The 25,112-nt window shown below is 34.3% G+C and overlaps 1 protein-coding gene across 2 annotated transcripts; it reads right to left on the reverse strand.

Moving 5' to 3' along the window:
• Nucleotides 1-3,372: 3,372 nt before the first annotated feature.
• Nucleotides 3,373-24,753, reverse strand: LOC128553272 (leucine-rich repeat-containing G-protein coupled receptor 5-like). Of its 2 annotated transcripts, none has more exons than XM_053534402.1 (2): nucleotides 24,580-24,749; nucleotides 3,373-8,616 (listed from the first exon to the last, which is right to left on the reverse strand). In XM_053534402.1, the coding sequence occupies exon 2, from the start codon at nucleotides 8,263-8,265 to the stop codon at nucleotides 6,202-6,204; it is 2,064 nt and encodes a 687-aa protein (XP_053390377.1). In that variant the 5' UTR covers nucleotides 8,266-8,616; nucleotides 24,580-24,749; the 3' UTR covers nucleotides 3,373-6,201. The 2 variants fall into 2 exon arrangements, 1 of the variants encoding a protein (XP_053390377.1); XR_008369305.1 differs by lacking the exon at nucleotides 3,373-8,616 and adding an exon at nucleotides 18,585-18,961 and having other exon boundaries at nucleotides 24,580-24,753.
• Between the last annotated feature and the right edge of the window lie 359 nt (nucleotides 24,754-25,112).

A 25,112-nucleotide genomic window follows, 5' to 3' on the forward strand; every position in this document is an offset into this window, starting at 1 on the left:
TTGGGGTTAGCGTTTCTGTTGAATTTGACATTCTGAGGTTGTGGTCATTCTGGGGTTAAATTGGTATTGTGGGGTTAAAAAATAGTATTGTGAGGTTAAAAGGATCAAATGAAGATAATAGGTAATATAATGGATTACCCCACAAATCCTGTAAGTTCGTCCGTCTGTCCTTTACAAATCGTGCCCGGGCTGTATTGTTTAAACCCCTTAAAGGATTTTCAAATTACTTGGCACAAATAGTCACTGTAACAAATCATGGAGGCTGGGGGAGACATGTGTTTTTGTTACAAAAACCCTTCTTGTTTGTGAGTTGATTTTAACTAAACTTGCACATAACTTTTACCACCAAAAGATCTTGGTTCCTTTCTTGAACCAGGCATATCCCATGATTGACTCGAGAGTTATATCCCCTTAAAAGGGCACAAATTGTCTAATTTGTGGTCTTGTCTGCACAGAATTATTGTTTCATTTATGATTTTATTTTTCAGCTATATTTCAATATGAACATGTGAAATTTCATAATAACACAACAACACTTCCCCTCTCTCCACCCCACCCCCACATCACAACCCCCTCCCCACACTGAGGTGACCCCCCCCCCCCCCCCCCCCCTCCTTAAAAAATCTTTTGTTCAGCTATATTTTCAATATAAACGTTTGAAAATGTGAAATTTCAAAACAACAGTTCCCCGCATCTCGACACCCTGCACCCCCTCCATCAGGGTGACATCCCACCCCCAGTTATTTTTATTTATTTTCCAGCTCTATTTTAGTATGAACATGTGAAATTTCAAAAGAGCACTTCCACACGCCCCCGCCCCCTTCCCTCCTCACTCCCATTCAGTTATATATGATTGTCCTTTTTAGCTCGACTAAATATATCAAACACTATCAAAGCTTTGTTACTAGCTAGATCAATGTAATTTTGTATGTGAATAGAGGGCAATATTGAAATTATGAACAACACTTTGTTAAAATTCATGTTGCTATGGCAACAGAAATAGTCAAAATATAGTTTTCCCATGTGGATCCTTTGATGACAAAAAATTATAGTGGCTAGGTTAATGTAATTTGGTATGTTAAAATATGGAGATTACTATAGGTTTACTCTCCATCTGTCTGTCTGTCGATCCGTCTCACAATGTTTATCTCGAAAATCACGATGTATATTTTTTTTTCAATTAAATATTTGTCGAAAATAGAAAAACATCGAGCATATTGAGAAAAGTTAAGTCGAAAAGTGAAAAACATCGAGCATATCGAGAAAAGTGAAGTCGAAAAGAGAAAAACATCGAGCATATCGCGAAAGGTTAAGTTGCATTACCTCTATACTTTTAATCTTTGTCAATAAATTTTATTGACATGTGTAAAACATCTTATCTAGGCGAGTAAAGACAAGTCGACTTAGCACAAAACATCTCACCAACTGTAGGCCCTAATAAGCTTCCGTAATTTAGACACTCACAGGATTTGAAATGCATATTTGCAAGTTGTATGCAACACTGCGCCCTGGTTATTTACATATGAATATTAGCTTAATTCATGAACTACTTGAAAGACAGACATATCTTAAAGCGACTAACCCACATATCGTGGTGACAGATTTAAAAATACCAAACTTTTGCTATATTCACCTATATGCTGCATCTTCGATGTTCTTACAATGTATTTTTCATCAAATTCTGTTGAAAAGCGTTGTTTTCCTAAAAAATGTAATATAAAAACTTCCGTCTAAATACGGTGCCCCTAAAGTGACATGTTACACACTTTTTTTCCACTTAGGTAATGTGAGACTTTTTTTATTTCGTTTAAACGAAATAACTATTTCGTTTAAACGAAATCATTTCGTTTAAAAGAAATAATTATTTCGTTTAAACGAAATCCTTTCGTTAAAACGAAATAAGTTTAAACGAAATAACTAATTCGTTTAAACGAAATCATTTCGTTTTTACGAAATGTTATTTCGTCATTTTTAACGTTTAAACGAAATAAAAAAGTCTGACATTACCTAAGTGGAAAAAAAGTGTGTAACATGTCACTTTAGGGGCACCGTACGTCTACAATTTTGGTAAGGGTTTCCTGGTTTATAAAAAAAAAACGGAACATCACGTGATTATCAATAGAGCGCACACGTATAGGTATCGCACGCTGTTATGACATTTTGAAATAAAAACAAACAAAACAATAACATAAAATGTAGTCAGTACACTTAGTATGTTAACGATGCAGTTGGCCTAACGCGGTAACGGTATACGTATTATACTTTTTCGCCGCGAGTTCGATTCCCTGACCCGTTAAATTTTGTCTTTATAATTTCCTTCACTACAATTCAATGAAGACAAAATGAGTTGAATCTATTTCTAACATGTTCACTAAATTTTTATGTCACAAATGGCACGTAATTATGTCTAAATACACTCCACCTTTAATATGATCTAATGTATTTAAGCTTTCCTTTCATGTTTATAAACATGTACGGGTTAGATTAATAAGTTTTATAACAATCCTACACCTCACAATAAAATTATTGCCCAGTCATAATTTTAGGATTGATTGATTTATAGATACTACCAATTTTATACGAAAATAAGAAAAAAAACATAAAGTAGAAGCCAGAGAAAAACAAACTTACAGAAAGTATGTAATGCAAACTGGAAAAAAATGGGAATCGAACTCCCGACGAAAGGGTATAATACAAATACCGTAACCGCTTTGCCAACGAAGAATCACTGACTAAAGTGACTTAAGTTTATGTTATTGTTTTGTTTTCACTTCTAAACGCCATAATACTGTGCGCTATTTTCCGTAAGTATTGACCTGGCACTCATGAATATTCCGTATGTTTCCGTAAATTAATTTTCGGCGCCCGAACCTAAAAAAGCGAAACCAATACATGATATACATTTCTTTATCACCAGTTACCATGTGCAGATATAGCTGTGCGTACAAAACGCTCAGCTACCAAACTCGGGGTTGTAAGTTCGAGACCTCTGTCTGAACATACCATTTTTATTTTATCAGTAAACTTAAAAGGCGTATGAAATTGTCATACCTATTCCTTTATTGAAAGAAATACACAACTATTCAACATTCTCCTACGTACATATCAGTAAACTGTTCTTCAAAATATCGACTTAAATCTTAAACACTGGACAAGCGTTGTTTACTCAACGGTCAATTCAAGCAATTGGTGTCAGTACACGATAAAAGTTAAATCATAAAATAAATACTTCAAACATGTTAAATATGTTTCTGAAATAACGTAAACATAAAGCAATATCGATAAAATTACATTATATCGAATCCGGACCCATATAAGCCGTAGAGCTTACCACTACGCCACCAACTACATACGGTTATTTCAATTGATGTAGATATTTTCAGAATACAAATATTGCGTGAAATAATGGAAACACCCGAAAATATGACGAAGATTAATGAGTGCCAGGTCAATACTTACGGACAATACCTATAGTTAGGTTTTGCGGTGAGCGATGTTTGTGTACTTTTAATAATGGAACGGTCCGTTCTTTAGGTAGTGTTATTCGGTACGATAGTTGTTCTTACCTAAATAACGCAAAGTAAACATGCTGACTTCCCTAAACGGTAGACGAGTATATAAATTGACCAATCAAACTACATGCGAACTTATGGTTTACTGCCCGCGTGATGAAAGCGTCTAAAATACTGTCGCGTCTCGTTCATTATTTATCAATGTTTACAAAATAAAGCGTTGTAACAGTTTATAAAAGTTCATGAGAAAAACTGCAAAAATTTGAATGTTCCCGTAATTTTGGAAACTATAAACAGGTCAACCACTATGTTTCATGTAAATATATGAAACAGTGGCGGCATTTTGCCATTCGGTGATAAATTATTTTAAAAATTAATATCCACATTGTGTGGGTTAGTCGCTTTAAGGTATATGTGACGATCGTGCTCTCGATTTAGCAATAGGAAAAATACAAACCGCGTATAGATATCATATTAATCAACAACAATTTTGTTATAAAACATATTTGCTAAATGTGAAAAGCGAATATTATTTAAAGGTAATACATTCAATTGTAACTATAGTCGATAATGCTGAGTACATGTGAACCTAGAATATACGTACCACTTGCTAAGCGTACAATCAAAGCCAAAAGACGTTATTTTGTATCATTCTTAAATAATAATAATAATAATAATAATAATAATATTAATAAAAAATTTATTTAATGAAGGTAACATACAAAGTGTACATAACATGAAAATGAAACGTAAACTTATTTTCAGTATGGCCTTCAGTTAACAACAACAACAATACACATGTATACAAACATTTACGATTAATTTCACAAAATCATATTTCAAAAAAAAAAAATATATATATATATATCAATGATCAATGTATTAAATACGATTAGAAGCTTCCCATTCATCCATCCGACAGACACTCACATAATTATAAGACTATTAAAGAGAAAAAACGAACAACAGCGAAACAAACTAATAATAAAATAACTGACATCATGATATGTAAAAACTGTAATAATATAATTATTTTAATTACTGGACTGTAACATGAACAAATGTCGTTTGATATTATTTGTGAATGTTTGTAATGTATTTGATTCCTTAATTTCAGCAGGTAATTTATTCCAAATATTAACGCTGAAGTACGAGAATGAATCTTTAAGATAATTTGTACGAGGTGTTATACGCAAAACAAGATCTTTGTGAGCTGTTGATCGTAGATTATGCAAAAAGTAGTGTCTGTATACATAGTATAGGTTTGCTGTAGGTCATTTTCCTTTTTTATGTATTCCATTTTAGAAACATTCAGACCTATTTACAATCTTACTAATAGATTCGACAGCAATATTCCCTATTATGTATAGTCTAAAATGGTATTGCAAATATTTTCCCAAGTTGACTGAATAATATTTTCTTCGTTTTCTTCTCTCCAAACGAATTTTGGTCTTGTTCTGAGAAGTTGTCTCATTCCAGGAGTTATGTTCTCCCTATCAAGGCCAGGCCGTTCAATTTTAAGAAAAAAATATGATCGGTTTTCCAATATCTCTTGCTCCTTCCATGAAGAAGTGAATTTAGGATCTTCTAAGAAATTTCTTGACACGACAGCGATAACAACTGCAGTTGTATTTACAACTTCATCTAGTTCTGAAATGAAATGATGTTCTGGATCCACGTCTTCGTTTTTTGTTATCAGGTTTCTAGTTTTGATATTAGTGACGTTTTTTATTTCAGTTTCCAGCTGTCCAGCTAAGTAATTTTCAACAAATGCGTTTTCATTATGATGGTAAACAAGAAGTGCGGCATACTTGTATTTTCCATGACCATCTTGAAGTCGTTTAATTACCTGACCACGGTGCCATTTTTTGCATGCTTTAACTGAAGCAAAGGCCGTTAGAACTGAAATAAACGTAATTGAGAGGCATATAACAACATTATAAAATACAAAGTAACACACGTTTTGCAGTAGACCTAATGTACTCAGTTCAATAGCTGTTTGCTCGCCGTCCTCCTTTGTACAGGTGAGATTTTGCGAAGTAATGTTTACTATCTTTGTGTGTAGTAACCCTTTGATGAATGTTTTAGCATCACATGTTGAACGTGACAGGTAATTACACTTTAGAATTAATGTAGGATAGATGTCATGGTTCTTGGTATATTATATATGGAGTCCAAATGACTAATCGAGATTTCATCAAGACTGTGTATCAAATCATTTCAAAACTCGAGAATTTGGAGTTTTTCTAGATGTTTCAGTGAAAACTTCATCTGACGCAATTTGTTACTGATAGAGCAATTATCTCCAAATCAACACTGGAATCAAACATGTTTATTGGCATTGTGGTGAGGTCGGTTGTTGACAAATTTATAATAAAGTTTTAAACAAGGAGCCAATATTTTTGCCATTTTAAAATGCTGGTTAAAGGACGGATCCAATATTTTAAGGTTTGGGGCAAAATGTGCAAGTGAAGGATTTATGAACTGTAGTCCATTATACGAAATGTCTATTATTTCTGAACTAGACGCAATACAGGTTTTTTTTTCAGAAATGGTCTAATGTTTTCCTTATGCTCCCATAAGGAAAGTTTCATTGACGTACATGCAAAGTAAGTAATAAAACCAATATAAAGATTCAAAGCGTTGACCAAAATTATGGTTTCCTTCGAAAACCTGATTCAAAATCACATTAAATGTTTCGGACTGAGTGGTCCAAAATGACATTGCAAACATAGTCCCATGACGTCTCGAGCGTATATAAGCCATTTCTTTCTCTCCACTGAATCTTAGTACTAACATGATATAAATTCTTTACCATATCTGACATAATTTGTTCTAATATATCATCACTTTCATCTACATTTCCTTTTAACATGAAAATAATCGGTTTATTTGATTGAAGTACCAGGTTAATTACCATATAACATTCCGACGTAAGACGAAAATCATTTGAAATAACAAAAATTACGACGGATGCTCTTTTAAAACATCGGCCAATTTCTTCAAAAATAGGATAGCCGGGTCTAGAATGTCGATCCTTGGTACAGATCAAATCTCGTTCAGTTTTAATCATTCGCTTAAGATTTTCATCAAGATTGTCTATAACATTATTCATTACAAAATCTTCATTAGCGTCACTGTAAGCAAGATATGCAACAAATTCATATTGATCTTCACCATTTCGTAGTAAACTCATCATTATGTTCTTTTTTGCTAGCAAGCGTGCACGCTTCCAATATGTGTGCGCTATCATACTTATTATTGCAATAACAAATATTGTGCATGTACCAGATACACCTGAGGCAATGATGATTGTTACTCTGTCACAAATACTCTGCACGTTTTGAATAGAATCTTCGACAATTGTAGATAGAACACCATTCTCTGACTTACATTTCAGATTCTGAGATTTGATATTTACAAGAGGTGTTTTCAATAGCCAAGTAATGAAGGGTTTTGAATCACATTCTGAGCACAATATTGGATTGAATCTGAGAAGTACGGTCGTTTGTGTCTCGTTCTGTTCTGTGTTCTCTGGAATTGAGTCCAAATGACCAAGAGAAACTTCGTCTAGAATATGAATGTAGTTATTTTGCAGGTCTAGAACTTTCAGTTTCTCTAAATGGCTCATGCAGAATGTCACCTGATATAGTTCATTTCTGGATAGATCTATTGTCTCCAAAGCAAAATTTTCTTCAAACATGTTCACTGGGATTATATTTAAGTTGTTTGCTGACAAACTTACAAATTGTAAATATGACAATGATTTTAATAAAATTTCAAAAAATGAGCTATTATTTTTGGCCATTTTGAAAAGCTGATTAAAGGACAGATCCAATATTTTAATATTCGGGGCAAAATTTGCAAGTGAAGGATTTATGAACTGCAGTCCATTATACGAAAGGTCTATTTTTTCTGCACTAGACGCAATACAGTTGTTGCAGAAATGTTCTACATGCAAATCCAAATATTTTAAGTTGTTGTTTTTTGTTATAACACGCTGGAGGAGAACTTGAATTGGCTTATCTATAATTATTGTAGTATTATGTATCCAGATACTAGATAATGTAGGTACAATTGAAGACGTATTGACGAGTTTAGCTTCGATAAAGATTACGAACCCCACAGCGTGAATTGTTGGGTTTTTCACAACAATATTTGAAATAACAAGTCTTCCTGGTGAAGGTCGCATTCTCTTTGGCAAAGTCATGTGGCTTAAGTCAACAACGATGTTTCTGAGGTCAGAGAAATCAAAATCGTTTTGAAACGTGTTACCAAACGTTGCACCAGATGCATTAAAAACTTTAAGGTACCTTAGGTATTTAAATACACCAAAATGAAATGCTGTTATCTCCGTGTTGCTCATATCTAGATACGCCAACATCTTCTGTTGTAGAATTTGTCCAAAACTTTCATCAATCACATTCGGGGGGTGGTACGCGTTCAGTCTAGAGACAGTAAGTTTAGTTAGGTTTGGTAATTTATTTGTTCCATTCAGACTTTGTAATAAATCTTCAAAACTCAGTCTGACGCAATCACTTACATCTAACGACTTGACGGAATTAAGACCCACGAACGTATCGGGATCCAGATAGAAATGACCAAGATGTAGCTGCAATTCTTCCAGTCTCTTCAGGTCAGAAAAGGGTTCAGCTGTAAATTTTAAATACGAATATGACAATGAATTACTGATTTCCAAGTATTTTACATTTTTCCAGCCTTCAACGTTAAAATCGGTGCTGTTTATTACCATACTTTCATTAGGTCCTATAAAGTCCACTACTCGGACCTGAAATCCTGTTAGGAAAATAATTACATTTTAACGTTTCTTTATCTTCCACTACACAGCTCCTCCTTAACGCAGATGCCAAAGATATAGTAAATAGAAATGCGGTATAAACAGGAGACATTTCAGAAGCTAATTCATGAAAAATATTAAAGAACTTTGTATATTTGTGTCGAACGTAGATTCTTTGTTTTAATTACAGCGTACTGAGTTTTAGCAGATTCATAACATTGTCATTTGCGCCGTGTATGAAAAGGTGTCACCATTTCTTCAGGAGTACATCTAGTTGATCATCCACAAAACGTTTCATAGTACAATCTGTAATATATACACAAACAGATTTAATTTTGTATTTATGTGTAATATGTACTATTCGCCTCCAGGAGCTTGAGCATGCTAAACTTTCTTGGTTTTTAATATTATTTTTAAATTTTTGTTTATTCAATATGATAAATAAACACTAAATATATAACACTCATCAAACTATTTCATATTATGAGGACACATGATTTTCTTATTTATGTATATATTGTTACCACGGCAAACGTTGGTCTGACGACGGTTGTTTTTCAAGGGCCATACCTGAACGGTGACTCGGATCATCCGATTGGTTATCAAACGTATTCGTGATGTTGTACCCATAAATAGTGAACATTCTATATTAACTACTTCTTTCCACTTCTTGTATTTTAAACAAAATAAAAATAGACCTTTAAATGTGATATTGATATGCTTCATTCAGTCACTGAGACATTACGTTTTGCACATTTTTTTGAGCAATCGGTCAGTTATGAAACTGTTTCCGTGACGGGATTTTGTAAAAGTTTGTGTATCCGGTATTCTCGACCTGTCAGCCATTCTTCATTCCTTCAATTTAAGTTCCTGATGTAGCAACCTCCTTAAAGTAAATCTGCAGCTATATTTTAATGTTTTAAAAATGACGTAATGACGTACGCTGTCGGTAATTCCATATTGATTTAATCACAGTAAATGCAGAAAACGCACAACTTCTTCACTAGATCGGGGTTTTTTTTGGGTTTTTTTTCAATGACATTTTTGTCTACTGATAGATGATACGACGCGACGCATCCTGTTATACAACTTAAATCAAACAACATTATATTAAGGTAGTTTTCCGTGTTATTACATAGTATTATTATACTAATTATAACCGACATTCTTCGGACGTAGAGTAGCTCACGTGCACATAACTTTTCGAGAACGAAAAATGCCGAAATCGCATTCGTAATTTGCCAATGTCGTTACGGTTCCACCACGTTAAGAGATACCTGGTTAGAATGTATACCATGAAAAGTTATGACGTTTAGATATATCTGTTGAATGGAAAAAGCAGAGACAATAATCCAAAAAGGAATACAAGCGTTCCAAGAACGTAGCCCCTTTTAACCTTTACCATGCTAATGCATAAATTTCTATTATGAACTTGTCGATCTTTCAATTTGGACAGCTGCATTTACTGTTAAAAGGGGTGCTTACCAAAAAGATACTGACTGAATGGCGAACAGTGCAGACCATGATGTGCAGTCTGATCATGATCTACACTGGCCAAAAAGGCAGAATTAATTGTGTCCAGCATGCTAAAGGGTAAAGCAAACTCCTCCAGTGGTTTATTTACATATCTGGCATGTACAAAAATACTTTGGCAGGCAAAAAGGACACAGCTATATGTGTATCTATGTTAAAAATGCATATCATCATTACTTTTTAGTCGAAAAACTTTCAAGTAAAAACTAATAATACAACGTTATATTCTTTTTCAAACTATATCATTTTTTTGTGACAATTAACCACCTCAAGTTATATTTGCGGGCACATTTATGGTCCTATCAAATCTCACGCAATGACTTTTATAACATCTTGTGGTTTTCGTTTGTTAAATTATCTGTTTCATTTTCAGTTTCACATAAATAACCTTGATCCCAAAACCTGCGAATATTATTTTATCAAGTTTAAAACGCAGGAAGAAGTGACATTATCTACTACCAAACTTCATAATTAGTTGGTGAATTAATCATAGCGTATTTCTGACTCAAACTAATATTCTTCCTTGCATGCCAGACGGGGATTTCCGGTAATTTTACCGGTGCTGGAAAAATCCATCTTACAACCCGGGGTGTAAGATGACTCTCGTGCTGTAAATGACGTATTACGAACTACATATATGTAGAAGATTTATGTAGTAATATATATTTTATTTAAAAAACGGAATAAAAATTCAATACGTTGACACTTCCTATTGGTTCCTGATTGTATATTTCTCGATTCAAATCACGTTATTTTAAACAAAAAAGTTATGAGTTTTTGAAGTGGGACCGAAACTATGTTAGTAATTGTTTTTAATACAACGCAATTACGTGTTGATGGCAATGCGCTTTCTACTTGAAAGCTAAAAGTTATACTAGTGTAATCTACGGAAGAGTATACTGACCCCCCCCCCCCCCCCCCACACACACACACACACATACCCCGCGAATGTACATTCATAGTAGATGAATTCGCATACACTTAAATATTATATTTATGTACTTCTAAAATTTTGAGACTTTATATATATTATTTTTATTATATGTTTGTATTTCTTTGCAGTTAAATATAATATTTAAAAAACTCAGTTTTTTTAGAGAAACGATTCTTATAACATGTTTGATTTTATGAGAATATATCTATTGCAGAATAAATTCAAAGGTATTTTCTATGATAAGAACTATTTAAAATGAATTTGAGAACGGTTTATTTATGTCTTAATTAAACTGCGCATTTCAAAAGAAATTTATTTCCCGATTAGATATAAAAGAAATAAATGAAAGATACTTAAACTATTAACGTACTCCATCAGTTACTTTGAGTTTATTTATAAAACGAATAGAATGGGTGTAGAAATATAAAAATGTATGTACGAAAAGATATTTAAGCTGTTAATACAGGAGATTAATTGTCTTGAATTTATGAATGTATTTATCAAATTAAAATAAACAGTTTAGGATATATATATATATAGCCTTGTAGGGCCTGTCGTTTGCATTCACTTTCGGGTAATCGTTGCATTCACTTTCTAATCACAGACATGGAAGGATACTGGGTAAGTTTTGATATTCTTCTTACTTTTCATATGTTTGATTTGAGCAAACAGCAGAACTGTTCTAAAGCAACTAGCATTTAGGTGGGTCTCTCTGTCGGCGCACTTAAAACAAAGCGTTTGAGAATTGGACCTGGCAGAAGATAAAGTCGTGTTTTGAGAGTGATACTTTGGTCAAGATTCACTGATTGTGTGTTGTTATCATTTTATTGTTCGAGACAAGTAAATGACATTTCATGTAACCTAAAATGCACAAACAGATTCTGAGAAATTAATTTTGATGGCCTTATCAAATTTCAGTCATGTTGTAAAACTTATTATCCTAAGTAGCAGGCGTCAGTCGGTTTCTGTCTGCATAAGTCCTGGAGCAATTATGTTTACACCTAATTAGCTGATAGCACAGGTATTTTATGAGCCTTTTAATATAGCTATGTACATGTACTATGATGTAAAGTAAGGTATTTCTCATCTTATTATTTGTCATTTCTTTTGGAATATAATGCATTGTTTGATTATAAAGAAATCTAAAAATGAAGACCGTATTGGACACTACAAATAGGATTCCAGACCTAAAATAAATATAACAAAAGCATGTGCTTTAATCCCAAGTTTGATGTACACGATTCGCAATTGTGGAAGCTATCATAAACGTACAGTAAAAATACATTAAAGTCATCAATCTACCTGTCTAAATCTTACTATTTCAAAATATTTTACAATTGACTGGTGAGACTTTCAACCTGTGTTTTCTTTCATTGCAGAATGATTTTCCGAATTTTCCACGTGACCATGTCAGTACCGCAGAACTTGTAAAGTACTACCACAAGAACAATGTATATGTATACATAGAACAAAATACGAGCATTTTTTTATAATATGGCATGACAGAAGCATAAGTAAGGCAGGACTGAGGCAACTAATTAGACAGCCAGGGCTACAATGAGTCACCACATACTTGATGAAATCAAGAAGCTTTACGAACAAGGTTTTGTAGATGCTGGATATAAAGTAATATGGAGAATGCTAAATGTAACCATGAATATGAGCAACGCAGAGCTCTCTCCGGCGTCTCCTTAAACTAATGGATCCCGAAGGAGTGTAACTTAACAGATCCATACCAGGCTGCGTATTCGTAGATGTGCTATGTTATGAGCATTGTTGCAACATAAATTTAATTTCAAAGACATTTTGAACAAATGGCGTTAGCATTCTACCGATCGAAAATGATCTGTGCAGACAATTTTTTACTAGATCTTGCCTGTTGTATCAAGTTAATGTAATATTTTCTCGTGACGTCCCACTGGCACCAGATCAGAAAGAAAATGCCTCCGTGCATATTATACCCTACCCCTAGGTATTCTATAAGAACCATGGTCGTGAACGGGAAAATATACTAACCCGTTTCAATCGCGCATTTCATACCTAAAACACGCAGTGCGGTAAATGTGTACTATGGATATCAAACAAGTGGTAATTTATCTTCCATTGTGTACCGGTCACATTTTTTCAATACATCTTTTCTTAGTAAAACAACGCGTAGTTTATAGTAATTTCAACATTACAAAAAAACTTGCGTGAACTTCCCTGGTGAAGTTCCGTTCTAGATTACAAAACCATTCTGATTGGCTGTTGTGAAAATGTATGTCAATCGTCATTTTACTACACGTGTTCGCTAAAATGTGAAAATGCAGCAAAATGTGCAAAATGAATAAAATATACAGAACAGATGCAGACCAATGTACGATTTCAAATTAAAGATCATATACAATATGAATTTCATTCATCATTTCGAGTTTTAGTGTAAAATTGTGATTTTTTTAAAATCTGTTTTTGTTTGTTTACGTTTCGCCAAACATGTGCGCCTGCCGTGACCTCTAGACCGGATGTTCATTAGGGAAGTTCAAGCAAGTTTTTTCTGTAACGTTGACGAAAGCATAAAATATATTGATAATTTCAGCAATATGCAATATTGAGACAATGTGACTGGTGCACGATGGAAGATAAATTATCGCTTGTTCAATATACTAGGTACCCATTCACCGAACTGCGCGTTTAAGTTGAGAAATGTACGATTGAAACGGGTTAGTGCACTTTCCCGTTCATGACCATGGTTCTTATAGAATACCTATGGGTAGGGTATAACACGTACGGAGGCATTTTCTTTCTGATCTGGTGCCAGTGTGACGTCCACCTCGTGATTTAAATGTTATATCATAACAATAACTCTCGTTACAGGTAAACAAATATGTACTGTTCACTTGCATAAATTTGAGATTAAAACTGCATTGCAGATAGTGGAATTTTTTATCTGGCATTTTATTTTGCACTATTCAGTGGTATGTTGTATTTTGTTCTTTATGTTAAGAAATAGTAAAGGCTAAAATACATTTTAAAGGGTTGGGGTACTTTAAAAGCCAAAATCTCCTAAACTAGAAGGTAAACTTATTTTTTCTGATGTTGGTTAACATAGCATTGGGCATTTTACCTTATTTTTTCAAATTAAATTTTTGAATATTGATTGGAATAAAATAAAATACGAAATGTCCTGAGTTCTTTATATTTGTCACAAAAAAGTTTTGTTCAAGCTTATTGGTTTATAAGGGGTACACTGATTTAATAAAATTTAATGTAAAAAAAAACTATCCGATCGTCTCAAATTCTGCCATATTGTCCATTTCAAAGGCAGTCTAGTAGACTGATCACAACTCAGTTTACACCTCTGGCATATCAGACTGCAAACATAACTTACCACGTTGTTCCAACCTATGCAATTGATCTTCCACCTAATGATCACAGAATTTGTTCTGGTATTCCACACATCATGTAATGAGCTTGTGAAGCTAAGAGTTTACGAGTGCAAATTAAGAGGCAAAACATTTTTGAAGTTCGGCTCTCTTTGACCTTGACCTTTAAACCTTTTGACCTCAAAATATTTATCTGCCTTGATAGCTCAGTGGTAGAGCGCCCTCTTTGAGTCTTTGAGTGTGAGAGGTTGTTGAGACTTGTTTTGTTTTGGGTGGAATACAGCTATCATTGTTTGCATTACACCAAAATACATAAAAGTAATACCAGCAATTCCATTGATTGTCGCGCACTATTTTAAAGGGGGACTCTCTTTTCTCATACTTTCACGGCAATCAAGAAAGAGGTGCCGAGAGTGATCAAGTTGCAAAAGCTGTTTTTTCTTTTGTTGGATTTAACGTCGCACCGACACATGATAGGTCATATGGCGACTTTCCAGCTTTAATGGTGGAGGAAGACCCCAGGTGCCCCTCCGTGCATTATTTCATCTCGAGCGGGCACCTGGGTAGAACCGACCTTCCGTAAGCCAGCTGGATAACTTCCTCACATGAAGAATTCAACGCCCCGAGTGAGGCTCGAACCTACATCGACGAGGGAGCAAAAACTTATATAACAATAGTCCTCAGATATACTATAAACACAACGTTTAGCAACACCTAAATGTAGCTCTAAGAAATTCGTTTCTGTCAAGCTTTTATTCTGTCCTTAAAATGACAAAAGTGTGCACAAAACTTTAAAAAAAACCCGAACACATTTATAAAAAAGCAATTTATTTAATTTCTTTTAGCTCAGTTTACATATATCTGTCGAAAGTTTAGAGTATTTAAGACACATCAGACAGTTTTATATGAATATAGGCAAACATTTTTCCTACCAACAACATTTCTTTAAACTTTTTGTACTGACTGAGAATCAAGGTTAAAATGGAAATATTTTTTAAAATCATAGGTACCGGTGCTTGATCTTAAATTATCTGTTCTTGAAAATTGATTATTTTTTCAGTATTTCCCGACTTTCAATGGCAGACAATTCATTACCAAGACTGGATAACTATGATTTGTTTTATTTTATATTTCTGATTTTGATTTGACTTTCTATAAGTAAACACAGTTTAAAGAAGAAATTCTGTCCTAAAGAAAAATTGCCACATGACAATATAGACACTGTGGCAAATGTTCTTGACCATGAACATGACAAAATGATACCTCAAATCCTTGTCTTTACCATGGACCAAATTTCTTTAAACTTTGTTAACTAAATGAAAATGATGACTTTAATAGATATATACTTTAAAATGCACATGTCCCTTGCTTTAATTTTGCATTATCTGCATTATCTACATATTTCCGTTTCAAACTTGTTTCTCGGTCAGTAAACAAAGTTAAAATATATCCTGTCTGTAGAAAAATTGTTTACCCATATACATACAGAAAACTGTCAAATGGGCCTTTAATCAGGTGTTGCTAAACTTTAGTGTTTTATATATCTAGCATTCATCTATGGTCTCTCTATAACCGCATCATTCAAATTTGCCTAAGCTGAAATATACAATCAAATTTACCTCTCCTGAACACCTGCCTCTACATAAAAATCAGTATGTGTATCTCTCAAAAGTCGTTGCTCTACAGAGGTTACACTGTACTCATAAAGGCATATTGAGGCTATGAAGTCTAAAAATTATAGGTTCAACAGTCTAAATTGCATATAGTGGTAACCATTTTCAAAGTTACCATGTTTAAAGTTGTTTCCAAAGATCTATCTAAGACAAAAGAGCTTTTGAAGTCTAAGGTAAAATCTTAAATAGTTATCTAATTATGGAGTCCACTCATATCAGTTTCAAAGTTCAGGTTCTTGTGGCTTGAGCTTTAGATCCCCACATGTTAAGCAGTCACTGCTCCTTTGAATTTTAACGGCTCTTCATCAAATAGATCTCGCAAGGTTTCAAATAATTCAAATAAAAAATGAAGATGTCACATGCCCAAAAGTATAGTCAACTATTTTTACAATGTCAAGGGTACATTAGTTTGTTGTTAATTTTTATTCGGTTTTCCTAAGGAGACACGAATTCTTGCTGATCACGTGAAGTTTGATGTAAGGCAATAGATAAAAGATTGTACTTCCTTGCAAACGAATATAAAATTAGCTATTTTTGCAATAACACATATATATAACTTGGACGATAATACAAAATGAGTGGTTTGGAAAAGCACCAGTTTTTTTTAATGGAGCAAAGATCTTTTACCAAGCCGTGACAAAGTTTGATATAAATTATATTAGAACCTTCTACAGTGTCCACAATCTAGATATAAGCCATGTATGTTATTTCAGAGGCAACAGGTAATTTCTTTGACATTAGGTCCCCCAGGAAGGATATTTATAATATTGGGATTGCGCTCCTAGTCAGCATTTAGGTATACACACAGTTATTGGCTTCTGTATGACCTCTAGTATTGTGATCACTTGTGCCAAGTGCTTTCAAAATCCCTCCATGGGTGTAGAATGCATAGCTCTAACATGCAAAGATGTAGAAATTAACAATTGCCTCATGTTGAGCTTGATTTTATGCCAGACACCCGGAATATGAGTTATGCATATCGTTAAGATATGCTGACTCCTACACCAATCATGGTGGCTCACAAATCAACATTCTCATCTATTACATAAGCCCAAAGAATTTGCAGAGACCAGTAATCATGTGACGTTTGAAAATTCTAAGTGAAACGCTGCTTAAGTTATAAAGGAGAAACCATTTACCAATTTTCAGGCCCTTGTGGTCAGAACCTTTGACCTAAAGTCCCCGATATCGATAGCGATCATCCACTGATAAAGAAAAAAGGAGTTTTAAGGTCCATAGTGAATTGGTTCTCAAACTGTTAATTGGAAACAATTTTCAATGTTTTCAATGTTTCAGGTCCCAGTGACCAGGACCTTTGACCCAGTGATCTCACTGTTGAAAGAGTTCGTCTACAGATCAAGTCCAATAAGGTTATAAAGTTTGAAGGTCGTTTGTGAAACGATTCTTAGGTTATTGAAGCGGAAACCATTTTCGATGTTTCAGATCCGTGTGACCTTCACTATAGTAAAAGTGACACTGATATTAATAGCAGTCCTCTACTAACCAAGTACAATAAATCTATGAAGTTTAAAGATCCCATGTGAAACGGTTATCAAATTACTGAGTGGAAAGCAGTTTTGATATCCGGGTACCTGTAACCTTAACAACTGACCCAGTGACCCTGATATCGACAGGGGTCATATGCATATTAGCTGCAATCTGTCTATGAATTTTGAAAGTCCTTAGTGAAATGGTTCTCAGGTTATTGAGCGGAAACCATTCTCAATGTTTTAGGTTCATGTGACATTGAGCAGTAAGTCTGTGATGTTTAAATATCATATCCACAACGCTCTTTCAGTTATTTACTAAACCTATTTTCAATTTTCTGGCCCTGTGACCTTGACCATGATCCAATGACTGCATAAGCAATAGGGTCATCTATGAATCAAGGCTAGTAAGTATGTGGAGTTTCAATGTCCTAGGTCAATATGTCCTCAGGTTATTGATCGGAAATGAAGTGTGATGACGGACGGACTGACAGATGGATAGACATTGCAAAACAGTATGTCTCACCCCCATCCCATTGATTGGGGTAGACATAAATAATTCCTTTGCAACCTGCAACCATCTACAGATAAAGGTCATTCACCTGTCAGGTGTTTAGTAAATTCTACCAGTAATGTTGGACTGGTACAACATACAAAATTGGTGGTTCATTGAAGTGAAAATAACGAATGCTCTAATTCCGGTAAAATGGGTGGATAAAAATTCCTTCCTTTATGATCATCTGCACATATAACCTGATTATCTGTGAAGTTTGAAATAAATCTGCCTTAAAGTGTATGAGGAGTTCGACACACAGTAATGTGTGTCGGACAAATGGACGTACAGATAGACAGAACGATGGACGGACAGACAGACGGACGGCCCTTAAGGAAAATACAATATGACATAATCCCTACAAAGATGTTCGGGTTAAATTCTGGAGAAGGAAGTTTAAATAAGATGAGAGCAATGTCCCTGCGTTTTTCACAGAGAACAATAACAAAAACCCATTATGGGATACGGCTGTTCCTTTTGATAACTGAGATAATCTGGATAATGTTCCAGTTGTGTTCATGTTTTGGTTGACCCAAATAAAGAATGAACATGCTAGAATGTCCACAAGAAAAAAAGACAAAATATGATGGGAACGGGTCATCTTAAGCAGTGCTAAGATAAGCTAAAAATATGTATGACTCATTTCATAATATAATTCAACAGATGTGGAAAAGACTGTAGGCTCATCATTAAATTCCGGGTTGCAGATAAAGAATGACACATGTCAAAAAAATGAAACAAATTTATTTTCACTAAATTTATCAATGTTTTCAGTTACCAAATAAGTAAACGAAACTCATAAAAAGTTTTAAACAATTCTGTGGAACATAAACTGTACATTTCTAAGGAACAGCAATGTAGCACATTTTGTAGAACATAAACAGCACATTATGTGGAACATCAGTTGCCCCCAAGAGTCAATAGTTGTTTAAACATTATTAAAGTCTTTGAAAATTGAGCGCACTTTATCGATATGTTCTATGTAGTGAGGGCATTTGCTTCCATTACACTTTAGATGCAGTGCACATGCAAGGCAACTTGTATGCCCACATGAAACATTGAAGGGTCCCTGTCATAGCAGATCATGCATTGTCCGGTCTCGTTGACACCTGAAGTTAGAAATTAAAATCAATAAGATCAAATAAGAGTTTCAGACTTTCACTACATATCATATATTTTTTTAGTTAGTTAAACGGCCTGTTTCAACAATCTTTCAGTCTAATAAATGTGGTTACTACAGCTCCTAAGCCGGGCCCAGGAGAGGATGCACTTTTTAAAAACTTCATATCAACACATAGTTCGACAGCAATGTCAGATCGTTCTCCTCACTCTCGGCAGTTTTATTTATTAATTTACCTCTGAGTCTTTTTATACGCCCGTTTGAAATACGGGACGTATTATGGGAACGCCCCTGGCGGGCGGACGGGCGGGCGGGATTTCGGCGTCCACAGACATTGTCCGGAGCATATCTTCTGCATGCATGGAGGGATTTTGATGAAACTTGGCACAGTTGTTCACCATCATGAGACGGAGTGTCATGCGGAAGAACCAGGTCCCTAGGTCTAAGGTCAAGGTCACACTTAGAGGTCAAAGGTCAAATTCAAGAATGACTTGTCCGGAGCATATCTTCTTCATGCATGGAGGGATTTTAATGAAAGTTGGCACAATTGTTCATCATCATGAGACAAAGTGGCATGCGTAAGAACCAGGTCCCTAGGTCTAAGGTCAAGGTCACACTTAGAGGTCAAAGGATACAAGAATGAAAACCTTGTCCGGAGCATTTCTTCTTCATGCATAGAGGGATTTTGATATAACTTGGCACAAATATTCACCACCACGAGACGAAATGGCATGCACAAGAACCAGGTCCCTAGGTCTAAGGTCAAGGTACACTTAGAGGCCAAAGTTCAGATACAAGAATGGCTTTGTCCGAAGCATTTCTTCTTCATGCATGCAGGGATTTTGATGTAACTTGGCACAATTAGACACCATCATGAGAGGAAGTATCATGCGCAGTTCCTTTCTTTAGAATTACTTCCCTTTGTTGTTACTATAAATAGCTTATATTGTAACTTCTTCATTACTAGTTGTAAGGAAAAATCGAGACCACTTTTCTGTAGTACAACATGCATGCTACATCCAATTTTGAGGTGTATTTTGACCAATCTCTACCTTGTAAAGATTTTAGTGTGGACTTACAATTTCTTTTTTTTTGGATTTTTTTTTAAGATTAGCTTCCCTTAGTTGTTACTATAAATAACTTATATTGTAACTTTTTTTATAACTGACCATAGGGAAAAACCAAGACCACTTTTCTGTGGTTTCTGTGGTACAACATAGATGTTACTTAAAAATTTTAGGTTTATTTGAAGGTCTCTCTACCTGGTAAGGAGTTTTTTTTGTGGACTTAGAAAAACAAAAGACTTACATTGATTACTAAACAACCACAAAATTAAAATTCATTTGCAATATAGCAGCTAGAGTAAAGAAATTTGCTGTGACGGGCGTATATTGTGACATTCTGGCACTCTTGTTTCTTTTTTTTCCGTTTCCTTTTTTTTTATTGTGGGGGAGGGGTGAGGCTACGCCGTATTTCAGTCATGTAACGGCGGGCAATAAACCTAACCAATGTTCCTGGATTCTTTACCAGTACAAACCTGTTCTCCGCAAGTAACTGCCAACTTCCCCACATGAATTATCAGAGGTGGAGGACAAATGATTTCAGACACAATGTCCGTTATCAAATCGTCGCGGAGAACATACGCCCCGCCCAGGGATCGAACTCGCGACGCTGCTATCCGTAGACCAACGCTCTTCGTACTGAGCTAAGCGGGTGGGTTTATTACCTCTGAGTCAGGAATTTTAATTTGACTCAATTTTCTTGAGTTTGTTTCTTGTCACTTTGTCAATAAAATCAGGAACTCGTGATATGAAATTTATAAGATTTTAAGATCTTAATAAAACAAACTCTGTCTATATATAATCCCTTTAATATACAGTATCATCTCGAAGAAAACCAAAAGTTTCTCTGAAACTAGTCAGATAAAATGAGAAAATAGAAAATAAACCTGCAATGTCTCCACTTCGCAAGCTTCATCTGCCATATTGCACGTCTACTGGAAAGTTCATTTGTTAACCGCTACGAAATAAGTAATCGTACTTTTTTCTCAGTTTTAAATATACGTCATATAAATGGTACGAATTTTTATTCGAAAAGATATCATCCCGCTTATAATTCAAAATTTCTTTGACAAATTATGTTACAGCATAACTGAAATCTACGGAAACGTATATTGACCCCCCTTACATTTAAAATATATAAAACGAATGGGAAGGTTTAATCAAGTTATCTGTATTGGTGAATGTGAAAGTAGTCCTTCAAATGATTATGTATATATTTAATATATAAAGTAAGCTGTATTTCTAAATATTTAGCAAATTATCAATAGCTGTTGTTTTAGTTTATATGTAAAGCACTATATAAGCGAATTTTTCCGTTAAGTTATTTATTTATTCCGCATAAATAAGTAATCTGATCGAATGACATGTTTGGATAATTATCCTCTACGCGCATTTATACGGAAACGTATATTGACCCCCCTTATATTTAAAATATATAAAACGAATGGGAAGGTTTAATCAAGTTATATGTATTGGTGAATGTGAAAGTAGTCCTTCAAATGATTATGTATATATTTAATATATAAAGTAATCTGTATTTCTAAATATTTAGCAAATTATCAATAGCTGTTGTTTTAGTTTATATGTAAAGCACTACATAAGCGAATTTTTCCGTTAAGTTATTTATTTATTCCACATAAATAAGTAATCTGATCGAATGACATGTTTTGATAATTATCCTATACGCGCATTTATCAAAGTGTTATTTAAGTACGAAAAAACAAATATCCTGTTATTAAGATTGTTAAATATCACATGTTTTATGTATAAAAACTATTTGACAACATTTTAAAAGAAGGAACATGAAATGGCAGAAACCAGACACCATAGGTTTCAGAGTAACTCTACAATGTCTGAAAAGTATTTGTAGCGTTTTTCGTGTTTTCATGTCGGCGGGGCTAAACACGTAAACTCAAAAGTAATGTATTTGTCGTGTTTTCGTGTAGGCGGGGAGAAAACACAAACACTCGACAGATAAGGTATTTGTCATGTTTTCGTGTTGGCGGTGGAAAAACACAAAAACACGACAGATAAAGGGCGCCAACACGATATATTTATACCCGCCAACACGAAAACTCGACAGATAAATTTGTCGTGTCAGCGCCCTCTAAACGTCGAGTTTTCGCGTAAAATGTGTCGTTTTTTACGTTTTCGCCCGCCGACACGACAACACGACAAATTATGTTTCTGTCGAGTTTTCGTGTTTTCGCCCCGCCAACACGAAATGGCAGAAATCATCCACCATAGAAACCAATGGCAAAGGGTTTTAGAAGCATTTTGTTTCTTTTCGAACGAATAATTCAGATTTTTTTTATATTCACTAAAGCTGCATTAGGAGATCTGAGATTTAAAAAAAATACAATAGTATGTCTGATGTCAGCTATCGTTTTAAGAATACAAAGTGTATGTATAACAGACCCGGTTCAAGAAATATTTCATTGGGGTGTGGTGAGCCATCTTCCCTCTTGACAGCTGGAAAACGCGCACGCTGGTGAGGTTTGTAATTATACTTAACAGATGTTTATTTACGGAGATAAAAATCATCTTTAAAGAAGGGGTTATTTGTCTTCATAAATGTAACTTCTTTCATTTGAGATTACAAACATACGTCAATATATACATTTGTTACATACATACTTCTGTTTATAAACATAAACATGTTCGATCAAAACATTTTATATGATTTTACAAGAATAATTTGTGGTCAAAGTTATAGCATATATTTAGTTTCATATCTTAGAAATTAGATATTTCATTAATATTCAAGTTATATGATGCATATATAAGGGGGGTCAATATACGTTTCCGTACATTTATCAAAGTGTTATTTAAGTACGAAAAAACTAATATCCTGTTATTAGGATTGTTAAATATCACATGTTTTATGTATAAAAACTATTTGACAACATTTTAAAAGAAGGAACATGAAATGGCAGAAACTAGACGCCATAGGTTTCAGAGTAACTCTACGATGTCTGAAAAGTATTTGTAGCGTTTTTCGTGTTGTCATGTCGGCGGGGCAAACACACGTAAACTCAAAAGTAATGTATTTGTCGTGTTTTCGTGTAGGCGGGGAGAAAACACAAACACTCGACAGATAAGGTATTTGTCATGTTTTCGTGTTGGCGGTGCAAAAAACACGAAAACACGACAAATAAAGGGCGCCAACACGACATATTTACACCCGCCAACACGAAAACTCGACAGATAAATTTGTCGTGTCGGCACCCTCTAAACGTCGAGTTTTCGCGTAAAATGTGTCGTGTTTTTGCGTTTCCGCCCCGCCGACACGACAACACGAAAACACGACAAATTAAGTTTTTGTCGAGTTTTCGTGTTTTCGCCCCGCCAACACGAAATGGCAGAAATCATCCACCATTGAAACCAATGGCAAAGGGTTTTAGAAGCATTTTCTATCTTTTCGAACGAAGAATTCAGAATTTATTTATATTCACTAAAGCTGCATTAGGAGATCTGAGATTTTAAAAAATACAATAGTATGTCTGATGTCAGCTATCGTTTTAAGAATACAAAGTGTATGTATAACAGACCCGGTTCAAGAAATATTTCATTGGGGTGCGGCGAGCCATCTTCCATCTTGACTGCTGGAAAACGCGCGCGCTGTTGACGTAATTTTGTAATTATAAACGAATACTTAACAGATGTTTATTTACGGAGATAAAAATCATCTTTAAAGAAGGGGTTATTTGTCTTCATAAAACGTAACTTCTTTCATTTGAGATTACAAACATACGTCAATATATACATCTGTTACATACATACTTCTGTTTATAAACATAAACATGTTCGATCAAAACATTTTATATGATTTTATGAGAATAATTTGTGGTAAAAGTTATAGCATATATTTAGTTTCATATCTTAGAAATTAGATATTTCATTAATATTCAAGTTATATGATGCATATATAAGGGGGGTCAATATACGTTTCCGTAAAAATCGTCTTTTCTATTTATATATCTATAACAATTTACAATTGTATATATCATGCAATATATAACCAGGTCATATAACTTGACTTATAAATTATATAAAACGTTATTTTTTTAAAGATCTATATTAAATAAAGAGGGGTCAGTATACTCTTCCGTAGTAATCATACAATCAGATGATCTTTAAAAATGATATTTTGTTGGAATCATATAGGAAGTTAAATGTTTTATATATCCCTACACCAAAGTTTTATTTACATCAAATGTAAATAAGTCAAACTTTACACACCGCTTTTAATTTACACAAATTGATTCCTTAATTTATATAGGTCTCCTTTCTGACTTAAAAGTGTGACAAACTGGTTGAAAGCTTTTAAAATCACTTGCGGTGATTCGAGAGTGAAAGTGCTATTTAAATGACTTCTCCGATCATTCATGAGATCGCTCGAAACCAATGGCAACTAAGTGCTTAACTTCTAGGACTGAAAAAAGTACGACATCACCTGCGAGTTACATCCCAACAAAATATTAGTTTCAAATAAATGCTTATTACATGCTAACATTCAAGATTATATCAATAGGGAAATACTCACCTTAAATGAATTATTTAATACCATGTATATATTTTGTCCGTAGTATTTCATTCAATGTTCACAATTCCTAATTTTATGTCCTCGGTTTATTTAAATTAAAGCTTAGAACATTTACTTTATATTCATTAATATGAGCAATCCCAGCTTGAAGGTTATTTTCAGCTTTAAAGTACAAGTCATCACTAAGTTATAAATAGTCCACCATCATTGTAAGTGTAATTCTATCTTTCTGCACATATTTACTACACTGTTTTTAGCTCACCTGTCACGAAGTGACAAGGTGAGCTATTGTGAACGCTTGATGTCCGTCGTGCGTCGTCCGTCGTGCGTCGTGCGTCGTGTGTCAACAATTTGTTAAAAAATCTTTTTCTTGAAAACCATTGGGCAGAATTACACCAAACTTCACAGGAATGATCCTTGGGTGGCTCCCTTTTAAAATTGTTCAAAGAATTGAATTCCATGCAGAACTCTGGTTGCCATGGCAACCGAAAGGAAAAACTTTAAAAATCTTCTTCTCAAAAACCAGAAGGCCT

This window comes from Mercenaria mercenaria, unplaced genomic scaffold (genome assembly GCF_021730395.1).
Source record: "Mercenaria mercenaria strain notata unplaced genomic scaffold, MADL_Memer_1 contig_3662, whole genome shotgun sequence".
Classification (NCBI taxonomy): Eukaryota; Metazoa; Mollusca; class Bivalvia; order Venerida; family Veneridae; genus Mercenaria; species Mercenaria mercenaria.